Source organism: Dasypus novemcinctus, chromosome X, assembly GCF_030445035.2.
Source record: "Dasypus novemcinctus isolate mDasNov1 chromosome X, mDasNov1.1.hap2, whole genome shotgun sequence".
NCBI lineage: Eukaryota > Metazoa > Chordata > Mammalia > Cingulata > Dasypodidae > Dasypus > Dasypus novemcinctus.
Window position 1 is genome coordinate 153,525,848 of NC_080704.1, and position 15,640 is coordinate 153,541,487.

A 15,640-nucleotide genomic window follows, 5' to 3' on the forward strand; every position below is an offset into this window, starting at 1 on the left:
TATATAGTGGCCAGATTGGTCAGAGTCTTGTGAAGATGCGAGGTCTCAGTGGAAGAGGAGTACACATGTGTAATTTCTATGTTCTTGCTGCTATAGGCAGTTTTCTGAGGTTTTCATGTCAGCCACACGATCCGGGAGGAAAGCTATTTTGCATGAACATGTTCATCCCTTTTACTTCATCTTTAAGTACATGGCACCAAGATTGACCAGGAAAAATTAGCCAGAGTACTGAGGCTTTTATAATTTTAAATGCCCTGATTTTGCAGTTTGGACAGGTAAATGTTTTTCAAGAATGATTTTCAGTTCCTTTTGAAGCTATCTGGAGACACTGCATCTGTACCATCTACTCTTATTTTCCAGCCATCTAATCAAGAAATGGGAATTTCTGAGTAAAATTGTTACAGGAGTTGTAACCTTTTTTTTTTCTTCCTGATTTGTTTAAGGTGACACTAGAGAGTAGAACATTTGAAAAACATATTCTTTCTAGGTAAAGCTAGGTGGTAAGATCATTAAGAAGATCTGTGTTGTATAGTTACAGTTCTAATCGGTATTTGTGTCAGAATTATAGGCTCCAAGAGGGGAAGGAGTACAGAAGGCCTACTTCTAAGCAAGATTACCTACAAGCAATCCAAGATAAGAGTTTGTCTTCCTTATTTTTCAGTCTACCCAAATAACCTGAAACAGGACCAGCATTATAGAATACTCTTCAGAACTAAGAAGTTCATTCTTACATATAACTAAAATATCTCTCAGTTTAAGCCATTTATTCTAGGTCTCTCTCTTCCATTAAGGAAAGTATTTGTTTATTTCTTCTTTCTCATTAAAAAAAAGTCCTTCATATACTAGACTGTCCTGAGCTTTTCCTTTTTCAAATTAATTAATTTTTAAATGTCTTATGAAATCCTCAGAACATTTTTCTTGATTTTTTTTCTAGCAGCAGAAATAGCTAACATTTCTTGAACATTTAATATATACTAGGCACTGGGCTAAGTAATTTAAATACATGATCCTATTTAAATCTCACAATAATTTTATAACGTAGGAAGGTACTTATTCTCACAGATGAGGAAACTGAAACACAGAAATTACTGTGGTCACAAACCTTGTAAATGGCCGAGCTGGGATTTGAATCCAAAGCAGGTTGACTCTAAAACAAGAACTCCTAATCACTAGGTTATACTAGACTGGTGTTTTTGTTGTTGTTCTTGTTGTTTGTTTTGTTTTATTTTTCAAAGAGGTACCTGGAGCCTAGTACATGTGAAGCAGGCACTCAACTGCTGAGCTACACTCACTCCCAACCAAAAGGAATTTAGGGCATACTCAGACTCCTATTAATACATTGTTAGTAGCATTATTTTGTTAGTTTATAGGACAAACACTCTGTATGTACCCTATGTAAGAATGTTTTAAGGTTCCGTTACCCTGAAGATATTTTTTTGTTGCCTCTGAAAATGAAAAGACCAAATCTGCATAGTCTTCACTTTGTTATTTACTCTATGCCAGTGGTGTGCTTGGCACCCCAGAGAAGCAAGGTGTCTAATTTTGAGAGTTTATGATCTAAATACTGGACAAACCAGGAATCTGCATGTGAGACAATTTATAGTATACACCTTTTTATCCTTCTTTTAGGAGGAATCTTAACTATTTATGTGGTTAGTTCTGCTTCCTAGAGATGATAAGATCTTAAAAAATGGGATGATTCAGGAAATAGGTTAGCCATACCAAAATGGGTCATTGAGACTGGCAGTAATAGATTCAGAGTTGAGTAAGGTGGGACAATTGGAGGATATTTAGCCTTAAGATAGGAATTTCAGCTTTGAGAGGAGGGGATTATAGGGCAAAGGAAGCTTTCTCAGATAGTCAATAGTCACTGTGGGGAGTGAAATGTACTGATGGCAGCATATTTATTTGCTCTGCATAGATGTCCTGCAGGCATCTTAAACTTGGCCTGTCTAAACCATTATTCATCATCTCCTAAACCATTATTCATCATCTCCTGTGTTAGCCAAAGGGGTGCTTGTGCAAAGTATCAGAAATCTGTTGGCTTTTATGTTGGGGTAGAAGGTTATTGTCACAAGGCCATAAAGCATAAGTTACTTCCCTCACCAAAGTCCGTTGCCACATGCTGGAACAAGATGGCTGCCAGTCTCTGCAAGGGTTCAGCCTTCCTCTTCCTCCTAAGGCTCCATAGTCCCAGCTCCTTCCTTTCTCAGCTGTAGGTTAGCATAAGGCTTGTCTCTCTCTGGGCTCAGCTGCTCTGGTCCCTCCACAAAGTCAGCTGTAGACTTTCAGGTTCTCTCTTCCTGGGGCCTCTGCCTCGTCTATGGAGCCATCTCTATTCCTTGATGTTCTTCTCCTGTGTGTTTACTTCCTGGGGCTCCAGCATCAATACTCCAACTCTCTCCTCTGTCCTGTCCTTTTTGCTGTGAGTCTCTGCCTACCAAGGGCCTACTGACGTGGTTCAATCAAAGCCCTAGTCATTATTTAATAAGGTAAAAGTAAAACCTCTGAAGTTAATACAATCTAATATGCCCAGAGGAACAGACCAGTTTACAAACATAATCCAGTATCTCTTTTGGAATTCATAAACAATATCAAACTGCTACATCTCCCTACCTTGAAACCTGATTCTCTTTCAGAATCCTTTACCTTCAACTCTTCTTCCACATCAGTCACGTTGATTCTAATTTCTGAAATGTCTTTGCCTTTTTTTTTCTTTCTTAATGCTACTCTATATCAAGTCTTCCCATTCCAGTCCTTCCTATAGACTGCTGGTGATTACTTGACCTCTGCTTTTATAACACAAACAACCCTAATGTTAACTACAGACTATAGTTAACAGTACAATTAAAGTAATATTTTCTCATCAGTTTTAACAAAGGTACCACACTAATGCAAAATGTTAAAAATGGGGACAGGATAAGGGAACTCTGTATTTCCTGCATCTTTCTGTAAACCTACAACTTCCCTAATAAAAATAAATTTTAAAAAAGCTAATGTCTTTCCCTTTAATGACTCCCTGACTCAAAACCTTTAATGCAGGGGTTCTTAACAAGGGGTCCATGGGCTTGAATTGAAATGCAAACAAACATTCTTGTGGGGACATGTTGGTACGGGTGTGACATATTTATTAAATAATGCACAGTATAGTGTGGATTTAGTAAGGGGTCTGTGGTTTTCACCTGAGTGGCAAAGGGCTCCATGGAACAAAAAAGGTTAAGAACCCCTGCTTTAATGTTTCCATACTGCATACAAGATAATATCCAAAGGTCTCAACCATTCAGAAGTTGTATCTTAACCCACCTTTTCCATCCTTATGTTGTTCCTACCCCTCTCTGTCCATTCCAGACATCCTCCAACTCCAGACTTAGTAGTCTCCTCTGGGTTTCCTGAACACGCTCTGTTTATCCCCACTGGTTTGCCTGTACTGATATCGTTTTATCTCTGCTTGCAGTTCCCTTATCATCCCAGGTGCTTCTCAAAAGTTCTTTCTATTTTTGAAGTCCAACTCAAACTTCAGACATTACCCCTGTTATAGACTTTAACACAATATGCATTGTGTTTGTGACATATGTGCAAGCCTTTCTTCCCCACTCTATTGTGAACTCTGGAAGAGACTGGATTCTCTTTGCCTAGCATAGGATTAAGTGGGGGTAATGTGTGGAAAACAGAACGGTGCTTAATATTTCATTTGTGCTCAGTAATGTTCTAATAAATAGGTAGGCATGCATTAATCAGTGGTTGAATTTGAAGGAAAGAAGAGCTTCAACTGGATAATGGTGAGAAGACTTAATGATGAGCTAAGTGTAAATTGACTAGGGAAGGAATAGTATAGCATAAAATTCCTGTTTTGCTTAGTCAGTGTTCAGTGTTGCTTGCAGCTGAAGAGGGAGTTGCTTGCAGCTGAAGAGTGTTGCAGTTTGAAGATAGAGGAAAGGAATCTAAAGGGAAAAATCAGGTTTTTGCTCAAGAAGGTGGAGAGCTCAAACATGAGGGTTTTCATGTTTCCTAAACCACTCTAACGTATGGTGTCATTTTGTTCTTTCAGCATTATAATTGTCATGGCTTTCTTATAGTATAGTGTCTAGAATTATTCTGTTTGTCCACTTATCAAATGCTTATGGGGTGCCTACTTTGTACCAAGCACAATACTAGACAGTTTGGACACAAACATGAATGAATATGGTCTAGCCTTAGAAGTATGTTAAAACTGCCACAGGATCGCTGGAAAAGAGGACCATAATTTTACCTGAGAAGTTAGAAGGCTTCATAGAAAGTGACATTTGAAATGTGTTCCACAAGGAGAGTGATGCAATGGAAACCAAAGGGAGGAAAGTTTCAAAGAGGAAGAAGTGGTCAGAAGTATTAAATAAGTATTAAATGCCTGTGCTATTTAATACAGTGTGGCTCATTTAGCATTTGATAAGGACAAATGGAGCACTTACATTGTTACACTACAGAATGCCACCACTTTGCTTTTGCATACAAAGAAACAATATGACAAGTGACTATTAGAGCTACTAAATCCTTAGAGCAGTAATTCTGAACCAGATCTGCTAAATCAGAAGTTGGGGAGAGAGGGGAATTCAGACAGGTATCTTGTGAAAAAGGTTTCCAAGTGAGGATATTTGATGAACACCCTTGATTAAGGACTGGATCATTGCCTTAGGACAGGAATCAGCAAACTTTTTCTGTAAACGGCCAGATAATAAATATTTTAAGCTTCGCAAGCCATATGATCTCTGTTGCAGTCAAAAGACAATGCACAGAGAAATGAGCATGGCTGTGTTCCAATAAACTTATTTATAGAAGTGGGTAGTGGGCTGCATTTGGCCTGTAGGACCTCTGCCTTAGAGTATTTTGGGGGAAAACAGGTAAATTGTCTTTCTGAAGATTTGTCAGGTGGCCTCATTATCACCCAGGCAACTAAGTATACCATGCATTGTGAATGTATTCACATAAATGTGAATTTTTAAAAAAAGCTCAGTGTGTATGCACAGATTAATTGGAATATAAGTAGATATTTTTATCTGTCATTTATGTTGAAATGAACTTTGCTTTACTTCTGAGGACGTGGCTAAGGAGAATGGGTATAAGGCCAAAGAGAAACTTGAAGTCTGTTAGTGGAGAACATTAGGTCTTTGGCTATTACTGAATCTATGTTTTAAAAATTCACAACTATTTTTCTCCTTTGCCTTCAGTTAATACTTTTTTGTAATTGGGAATACTTAAAATTTGTATCATTATATAAATCCTCATTTGTTTGTGTTAATGGAATATGACCAAAACTGGTAATATAAAGTAAGTTGTGTCTGGTTTTGAGGCACATCTTGGTACTTGGATTTGTAATTCTTTATGGAATAAATACAACAAGCAGAATGGCAGTTCCGAGTTCCTTCAACTGGAAAGACACATACACGAAAAGAGCCTAAACATAAAGACTTAACTTAGTATATGTCTGAATCTTTCACATAACAAAAAGAAACCTTGAAGTTAATATAGGAATTTATGTTCCTCAGTGAGAATTCATAAAGTAGCTGGATGGAGTTGGAGTAAGTGGTATTCGGAGCAAAGTCAGGAGATTAGGGTGAAGAACTTAATAGGCCTGGTTCCTTTCCCTCCAATTTCTGAAAAAAATTTCTGAAATTATTCAGTAACTTGGCTTAGATTTAGTCTGTTACTCTAGTAAATACTTAAGTACTTTTCAGTGGCCCTGTTTTTTTAGAAGCACCTGCAGTTTAAGGTCCTGGTCTATTTTTCAAGTAATCTGCTGCTTTTCAGTGACTTGGAAAGCTTTCAGATTTCATTTTTGCTTTTTGTTTTCCATTTACACCTTAAGTTTTGTTTTTCATTAGGCCTCCTTCAAAATGCTGTATTTTTAAAAAGCGTAGTTGTTATATGATTAACCAGTAAATCATTTTGAGTTTATGTTCTACTCTCCCATGCAGTAGCATTCTTTTTAAGAGTTTTTAATAAATAAATTGGACAAGTGTCAGTTAACCAGATAATTCAGAGGCCACTCTGAGTTCTGTGGTGGATATGTGAGGTATTACTGTAAGTAGAACAATGAACTGAGTTAAGGAACATTTTTGAGGCAGCTCTGAAAACCCTAGTTGCACTGTTTCTGCTTAATTTTTATTGGAGATGGGTATTATCTGTTAATAAAAGAAAAACACCAGTGTAAGGTGACCTGCTTTCACTTTATTTTGGTTTGTATCTCCTGAGATACGCTGTTGCCTTCTCCAAGCGCTTTTGGAATTTCTTCTTTGCCTGCAGACTCTAGAATATGGCCTCTTTTTGTATGTACCTTCCTTTGCATCCTTTGTACACTCATAGCAGTTTTCTTGGAACAGGTGTCTTGAGTGTAGTAAGACACTATGAGAATTTATATCTATGTGCTGGTGATAATCAGTTACTGAACTGCGTGGTAGATATATAGCAATTAAGCTGGACAAAGCTAAGTCGTAGAGAGCTCTTTGTCCCTTGGGTCCAGGTGGTGGCTCTATCTAGTCATCAAAATCTAGCTTTTCCCTAAGAGCCTCCTTATTGTGCCTGTCCTAGAAGTTGGCAGTCTCATTTTAGTTGCACTTTCGTATGCATCTGTGGTCTTGGTTATCATTTCCCTGAACTTCCCCCATAGCTACTGAGAAAGCAGTGTTTTTCCTTTTGTTCCTCAAGCCTCCTTCCTTTTGCAAATTGAATTTCATTCCTGGCCTAGTTCAGTTGACTGAGGAGCAGGTATGTCCCAGCTTTGGATCCTATCAGACTCTTAAGTCATAGTCCTTTTAGTTCCTGTTGTTTCTTCTCATGCGTGACTTAGTTCCTCTTTCATCTGTGGGTCAGCTCCTTGAGACTCTGTCTATGTGGCACAGCATAACCTTAAGGTAGTATAGTTTCTAACCATACTATAGCAATACCGTGCAAATATCTCTGATAAGATGGGGCCTCTTACCATTGTCTCCAATTTGGAGGTAGTAATTAATTATTAAGGTTTACTAGGCTTCCTCAGTAGCAAACTGCATAGGAAGTAAGAGTAAAGGAAAAAGCATTTTCAACAAAGAATTTTTCACCTCCATTTTCACCAAGAACTTGACATCAGGATACGAGCAGGGTAAGCAGAGAATTGGCATTTATACCTGTATTGAGGCAGGAAATTAGCCCTCCGAATATTTGATATGTGGGTCTAGCCTTTTATTGGAGGAGGAGGGGGTCTACTATTTGTTCTTGAAAAACATGTTCCTGTCAGGTTAACTTTCATTTCCCCACATTTGCGAGACCATTGATACAGTGCAGGCATGATGATAAAAGGCAGCTGACAGTCATTCTGCTGAGGGCTTAGTAGGGGCTGTGGCAAATTGGAGAGCAAATGTTTTGTGAAAAGGGGTATACCATTACTTGAGTCCAACCAGCTAGTGACTTCCTGTGGTGGGGGGCCCATTTTTCCCCCCAGGATGGCCTCTTTGTTTTGTTTTATTTCCCATGACATTTTTAAAAAATTGCACTGGCCACATATCTAGTTTCCCAACTTCTTTAATTTTTCTTTTTATCTCTTCCTGATTCTCGACCTTGTTTCCAGCAGGGCTGACCTAGTCTTTCTCCCCAGATACTCCTTGTTTATTCCTGCCTCTGCTCATTCTGGGCCCCCTTTAACTGAATTGTTCCTCCCTAGTTTCACCTTTCCAAATCCTAGATCAGAATGTTTAAATATTTTTAGAAGCATCTAAAGATGATTATGTTAAATCAGCAGGTATTTAAAACGTGATTGAGAAAAAATATGCCATAAGATACTAAAATCTTCAACAGCAAAATAAGATTACAATAAACAGATTTATTAAGCATTACTTTGTAAGGCACAGTAAATTCCCAGAGACTTTAAAAAAATCTGTCTAGAAGTGACTGATGGATAAAAACTATACATTTATTAAGATAATTAGCCATATAAGGGAATAAAGTAGTAAGTGCCAGCTTGAGCAGTATATATATATAAGTCTCTTAGGAATTCCAGGAAGAAGGATTGCTGTAGGGGTTGGAATATATTATAGTATACTTAAAGATATCAGTTCTTTTCCCTTTTTTGCGTTCATAGGTATGTAAGCAAATGTAAATTTTGTATTTTAGTTTTATTATGGATAATTTTTCTGTTCTCTTTGCAACTTTACTAGAAATTTGGCTGCTTATGTATGAATGTGGTATAAATTAAAATTGAGCACAATTCCTTTTTCTAACCTTGAAAAACTTTTCTATTCTGAAAACATTTTTATTAGTAAATCTTCCTTGAGAGAAAATGACAAAATAAAAATGATGTTAAGTATTTTCTACACTTACAAAAAATTAGCTGTCATAAATTGCAAATGCATTTGCAAAATAAATTTATTTAAATCAGTAACTTGGGACAGATTTGAATTTATAACTAGCTGAAGAACCTTTTGATGTATTTTGGATTTTCAGTTTTTGGTTTCATTCTCATTGAACTGCAAGATGGATTTTTAAAGCATTTCCTAGAGTGTTGACAAGATGTTTTTCAAAATAGTTTTTGATGTAAAAATATTTTTGCTTATTGTAGCAAACTTAGAAAACACACTAAATTATGAAGAAGAAAATAAAGATCATTTCTAATCCTACCACCCAGAGATAGCCACTCAGCATTTTGCTGTATTTACTTCTACCTACTTTCTAAAAATATATTATGAACATAATTGGGATCATAATACACATGCAATTTTGTATCCTGCTTCATTTTTTCACTTAACATTATACATAAACCTTTTCCTACTCTAGTAAAATGTGTGCGTGTATGTATGTATGGGAGGAAGTAATATGGGAACTCTCTGTACCTTTTGTGCAATTTTTTTGTAAACCTAAAACTGTTCTAAAAGTTTATTATTTAAAAATAGAAACCAAAAAATAGTGGCTGTAAAATATTCCTCCATATGGCTATACCATAATTTGTTTAAATATTTTTCAGTTTTCCCCATAGATTGTTTCACATTTTGGGCTATTCTCAGTAATTCTGCAGTGATCATGATTGATTATATGTATAGAAATAGAATTAGTATATCAGAGAATATAAAAGCTCTTTGTTAAATATAGCCAACTGCTTTCCAGAGAGAGCATACCAATTTCCAGCAGTATGTGAAAATGCCCATCTCATTATGTCTTTGCCAGTGTTGAACCCAGTATAGTGGTTTTAGTAGTACCTCCCCTTTCATTTTTGTTTGCTAATTGAATTCAATAATTTCTTTTCAAAATGTACTTATACAAACCCGTTTGAGATGTACATTCAAGATAAACTATTTGCGATAGAGTTCTTAATGAATGTTCAATTTTTCTAACCTAAAAAAATTAGGAATTACATAGGAAAAATACTTCAGGTAAGTTTCGTAAGACTATAGGGCATCTCTGCTTAGTAAGGATGAGTGATTTAAAAATTTTCTTTGTGTCTTTTATGTTTTCCAAGGTTTCTTTAATTGTGTTTTTTTAAAAAATCAGAAATGTCATTTGCTAAAATGATATAAGCTCATAAGCTGCAATACCAATGTTTCACCTCCTCAAGAATTTATAAGCTATCCAAAAGTATCAACAGCTTTCCCTGCCTCATAATTTGGCCTAGTATTTTCTTTTTACAGTAATGCTTTGAAGTTCCTATATTTATTTAAAGAAACGGCATTTCTACCAATTCTCATATATTCTGGGCATTGAAAATGTTTCTGCTTCTAACTTATAGATGAGTATTTTTTAAATGATAGGTTGAATGAGAGTGTGAATGTTTGACTTGCTTAGAGAAATGTAAGATATTTTATTGGAATTTATATTAGCCTCATGATATGCCAAACTTCTTTGGGGCCAAATAATCCAAAAGTTAAGAGGGTAAGTATTCTTTATGATAAAATTAAGAAAGAGGAATGAAAATTGTCCAGGACACGGTATGTAGCAACCAGGGAACAAATGAAGGATTTTAAAATTTTTTGAATAGTTTTGAATTTATTTTGGCATGTATTTATGGCTTAGGAGATAGAATAAGTACAGATAGCTGTACACTATGATATGTTAATCAAAAGCTAACAATTTGTATAATTTTTAAAAGATTTTTTTTCTAAATCTAGAGCATGAGATAGTTAATATGAATTATTCAATAAAGTCAGAAGGTAAGGTAAATTAAAACATCTTAGCACACCTCGGTAGAGTCCCAAGACAGATAAAGTAGATACAACCCCGGGTATTGGTTCTTCTGAGGGCTACAGAGACCCACAGGTTCTATGGTCATGGCAGATGGAGTTCAGTGCCATGTCACTTGGCCCTTCTTTGGAGTTTGTGTTTCTGTGTGATGGAGCTGACTTAGATGTGATCTTTGTTCACAAGCCTCTCCTGTTACTTTTACCAGAACTGTAGCTGGTGCTGGGGTTTAATATATACCCAGGGGATCTGAATTTCTGGACTAACCATATGATAGCCAGGCCCTGAGCCTCAACAATCTTCAGCTCCTACACTCTGGTTTATTGGACTTACCCCGCTTAGCTAACAAGGAGTTGAAGAAGGTCAACCACCACACCATGGAGCCAAGAGTGCCTACAACTGGAAGCAGGAGAATTACATCCAGCATCCATGTGGAATCTAAGCCCCCTCTTGATATAGATGTGGAGTGGACACAACCATTCCAAGGTCCACAGGATGGAGGAATAGAATATGGATTAGAGTGGACTTACTGATATTCTATTCATGAACTATAATGATTAGTATTCGAAGAAAATGTGGCATTGGTGTGGAGAAAGTGGCCATGGTGGCTGCTGGGTGTGGGGAATGGGAGGAAGAGATGAGATGTGGAGGCGTTTTCGGGACTTGAAGTTGTCCTGGGTGGTGCTGCAGGGACAGTTACCGGACATTGTATGTCCTCCCATGGCCCACTGGGTGGAACGTGGGAGAGTGTGGGCTATGATGTGGACCACTGACCACGAGGTGCAGCAGTGCTCAGAGATGTAGTCACCAAATGCAAGGAATGTCTCATGATGATGGAGGAGGTTGTTGCTATGGGGGGAGGAGTGGGGTGAGGGGGTGGGAGGTATATGGAGACCTCATATTTTTTTAATGTAATATTAAAAAAATACAAAAAATAAAAAAATAAACATCTTGAAAGAATCATTTTCCCCCATTTGGCTGAATTCATAATGCAAGAGATAACACAGATTAAATTGAAGTTGATGAGCATATTTTCACTATACAATCAGCTTGACATCACAACATGTATTTAGAGCTTGAGATATTAAAATGTTACTTAATTCTTTTATCCTCTCTCCTTACTTCACTATAAACTGATCTTACCAGATTCCCAATTATTATGTGAGGTTCCCCCCCCAAGTTCTCACTGATTAAGTGGATATATGGAAGAAATTTTTTTTCTGATTTAAGATATTTCCCCAGTTACTCATAGCTTTTATAGATATCCAGGAAGATCTGGGTTGCAAAAGGAAGGTCTCATTCTTCTATAATGTTGTAGATAACTCACACTCCTGATTTGCATTATTTCACATTTTCTCTTGATCACAATGAAACAACAGATGTTAATAATATGATAATTTTATCTTTGGTTAACATGGGGAAAAATACACATACCCGTAGAATTTTATTCAAATTAATGTCCATAATTTGAGGGAAAAAAACAAGAAAAATAGCATTATTAACTAATGTTATCAATATCCAACTTTTTTCATGACAGATTGATCTGATATGCTTCTAACCTGATATCATGGCCTTAGCAAAGTTGTATGCTAATGATAATATTTTGTTGTTTTGCTGTAGATGTGTTCTTTGTGCCATTGTCCTGGAGCAACAATTGGTTGTGATGTGAAAACATGTCACAGGACATACCACTACCACTGTGCATTGCATGACAAAGCTCAAATAAGAGAGAAACCTTCACAAGGAATTTACATGTAATTACTTAACTTCTTTTTAAGGTTTTTTTTTTTAAACAATCTTGCTTTTGGCATTTGTAAAAATGTTCCTTATTTCAAAGCATTTCGTTGTCATTGCACAGGGTGTTTTGTTTTTGTTTTTTTCTTTTCCACAGGTTGTTTTTTATATGGAATTTAATGCTTTGAGAAATGGCATAGGAATCCAACTTGTGAATGGGGCAAAGTGTAGTGCCCATTTTCTTAATTTGAAAAATAAGTTTGATATATTTTGCTTACTTGATAATTCTTAATTTCTTCATTTTTTATAGGGTTTATTGCCGAAAACACAAGAAAACTGCACATAACTCTGAAGGTAAACATTTATTCATCCACTTAGCAGTTTCAAATAGAAATTTGCTTAAAATATGAATTATATTACAGTAATTTTTATCCTAATACGTATCTCAGTGTTAAATATATTTAGAAAAATTAAGAAAAGCATTAGGATAGAACTACTATACATAGTGAAAAGATCTGAATTTTTAAGAAACTTTTGCTCCAAAGTTCTTGTAAAGAGTATATCAAAAATATATTTATCCTTAGGGAAAAATGTTTGTCATGGTGAATTTCTGTGTTCAGGTAAGTATGTTAGTGGCTATGTAAAGATAATAATTGTAACCTTGCTATTTTCATGTATTATAGATAATGTGAACTCGAGAATACTAGTATATTTTTTGATTACCAGAGTTCCTATTTAATTTTATTCACCTTGTAGTGCCTTTAAAAAAAATACAGACACGTCCATAAGAAGTAACCAATTTTAAAATATAAACTTTAAGAATTATTTTATAGTCTCTTATGTTTACACAAAACCTGGTTAGTCATGTTTGTATATAGTTAACTAAGTTGTTCTTGGTCCTTAAAAGGTATGGGGAAGTTCTCAAATTGAATTCTGTTTTGTTTCAAACTGTTTCAAACAGATGGTTTTGATACTTTCACTAGCAATTAAAAAGGCTTAGATTTAACCTGATATTGGTGTATCCCTCCATTTAGGTTAGTGATCTTAAAAAAGCTTTTGTTAGCTTCTAGGAACATGTCACTTACACTTAGAATGGTTTTCAACACTGTTGTCTTAGTAAATTGTTCCTTTTATAAAGACTTTACCTTTGCCAATGTTTAACATGTTGAAATCTTGGCCCTTTTTTTTGATGCCTTAGATTCTATCTTTTATAATTCAAGATAGTATTGTTTGCACTTAGTTCTGGACTTCAGAATAAAGAACTGAATGTTTTTTAGGTGATGGGTGAAGTGCATCTGATAAACCTTTATAGTGCTTTTCTTCAGCTTTTTCCACACTTAATTCTAAAATCTAATTCAAAGATCTTTTGTTAAAAGGATAAGAGTATGTTTTTCCCACCTCTCTGCTTCAGATTTTAAGTGTATTTATTCAATTCTCTTTAAAATTGTAGTGGCCATTTATGTTAAGCCAAGGATTGAGACTTATGTTCTGAAAAATACAAGTATATAAGCATACTTGGACAGAATATTTGAGAGGTAGGGCTGCCCCATATAATTTGAGAAGTATGGCAATATTGGTACATATAATCCCCCACCCCTATTACCTAGATTTCTGAGGCTACCGGCACCATCTAGTGGTCGAGTAAAGTAATTGCACATTATAATGTAATTTTTTTTTATTGACTTTGTAATAATATTACATTAAAAATATATATATATATATATGAGGTCATATTCAACCCCACCACCCCCACCCCACCTCTCCCCCCCCCCCCAGCAACACTCATTCCCATCATCATGACACATCGATTGCATTTGGTAAGTACATCTTTGGGCACCTCTGCACCTCATGGTCAATGGTCCACATCATGGCCCATACTCTCTCCCATTCCATCCAGTGGGCCCTGTGAGGATTTACAATGTCCGGTGATTGCCCCTGAAGCACCATCCAGGGCAGCTCCATGTCCCAAAGACGCCTCCACCTCTCATCTCTTCCTGCCTTGTAATTTTGACCAACTTTTTGTCCTGAGAAGCTTATTATTGAGAGAGAGATTTAAATTCATACTTTTCAGAGCGACTTTTCTTTTAGTGTAACTGGCAGGATTACTGCAATTCATATTCCTGATTCAATTGATTTGAATGTTGGCAATCAATGTATACTTTTGCAGCATATTGAGACCCCTCATATTATTGGTATATGTAATGTTTATACTCATATTGTAGAACTTGAAGCATAAATATTACAGAGTTTATATTTATTGAATTTTGTTTATCACATTCATCTAGCTTGAATTGATATGGAATCCTTTGTCAGTAACAACTTTCAGTTATTTCATTGTTCTAATAGGAAACATGTTCTCTATGATTGTGATTTATTTCAGGTATTTATAGGATTGTAATTTCAGGGGCTATCTATGTTTTAGAATTTTACTGCACTAGTCTCTAGAGCAAAGAGAAGTTAATACCTGTGGCAATTTCTTGATCATTTACCATCTTTGCGTAAACACCTACTTAAAATGATAAACACTGTATAATTCAGCCTATCTTGTTAGTTTGATATACCATGAACTGTGTTTTGAAATACTGAATTTGAGAATAATTACATAACACAGCAATTTATTTCCCCATCTTCTTAAAGTAAAATATTGTTGAATATTATATATCTAAAACCCATGCCAGCAGTTTCATTTCTGAAAAAAAAGAATGGACAATGAGTTTGCATAATATATTTTCTTCAATCTATAGCCCAAAGTATTTAGCCATTTGGAAGCAGTTTTGAACTGCCCCTGTATCACAAGATTATTAAAATGTCATTTCCAGGAACTATATGTATTTATGTGTTAGTGGTAGTGGCCTTATATAGGCTGCCTATGACATTATTTGAAATGTGCAGAGAAGCACTTCAGGTAAAAGTACTTTCCCTTTGATGATGGCAGCTAACTTAGGACAGAGTCTTTCTGGATTTATACACAGGTTGGTAAATTAATTTTGCTTACTCTGTGCCAAGCCTGTTAGGTAATTGGGGATATAGGGGGAAACTAGGTGGGTCTCTACCTCCAAAGAGCTTGAAGTCTAATTTGAGAGATATATAAACAAATAATTGTACAATTAATTGATTACAGTTGTGATAAATAGCATGAGTGAGAAATATAGGGTACCATGAGAGCATGTTTGGGAGACCGACCTATTTAGGGGGTTAGAGGGAAGACTTACACAAGGAAGTTTCATTTAAATGAAAACATAAAAGACTCAAGAGGATTGGAGGAGCATCCTATGCAGAAGAAACAGAATCCTTAGAGACTCTGAAGCAGGAAGGGACTTAATGCTATCAAGTAATTGATAGAAAGCTATGAAAGTAAAGGATGGAGTGGTACATGATGAAGTTTGGGGAAGAATGCATGGGCAAGATCATGGTAATTGTTTTGTGTAATATCCCAAGAACAACAGAAGGTAATTGAAGATTTTAAGCAAGGGAGAATGGCGTGTTACAGGAATCCTGGTGGGTGAAGGCTTGGACTAGAGTTTTGACTATAGGAATGAGCCAGAAGTAGATGGATTTGAGAGAGTTTTTATAGATAGTGTTTATAGGACTTGAGGATGTAGAGGTGAGGAAGAAGAAGGTATTGGAAATGACTCCAGAATTTCTGGTGCAAGCAAATGAGTGACTGACTGATCATGATTGATTGTGCCATTTACTTAGAGAACCTTAGAGGTGGAATACGCTTATAGGAAAA

At 35.9% G+C, this 15,640-nt stretch overlaps 1 protein-coding gene across 8 annotated transcripts in view; it reads left to right on the plus strand.

Annotated features, from left to right (window-relative positions):
• The window catches only part of PHF6 (PHD finger protein 6), a 55,124-nt gene that overhangs the window by 10,992 nt on the left and 28,492 nt on the right, over positions 1 to 15,640 (plus strand). For all 8 annotated transcript variants that reach the window (XM_058291554.2, XM_012517941.3, XM_012517942.3 and 5 more), the window contains 2 exons: positions 11,794 to 11,927; positions 12,218 to 12,261. In XM_058291554.2, the coding sequence (XP_058147537.1) occupies positions 11,794 to 11,927; positions 12,218 to 12,261 (178 nt within the window). The remainder of the gene's footprint in view (positions 1 to 11,793; positions 11,928 to 12,217; positions 12,262 to 15,640) is intronic.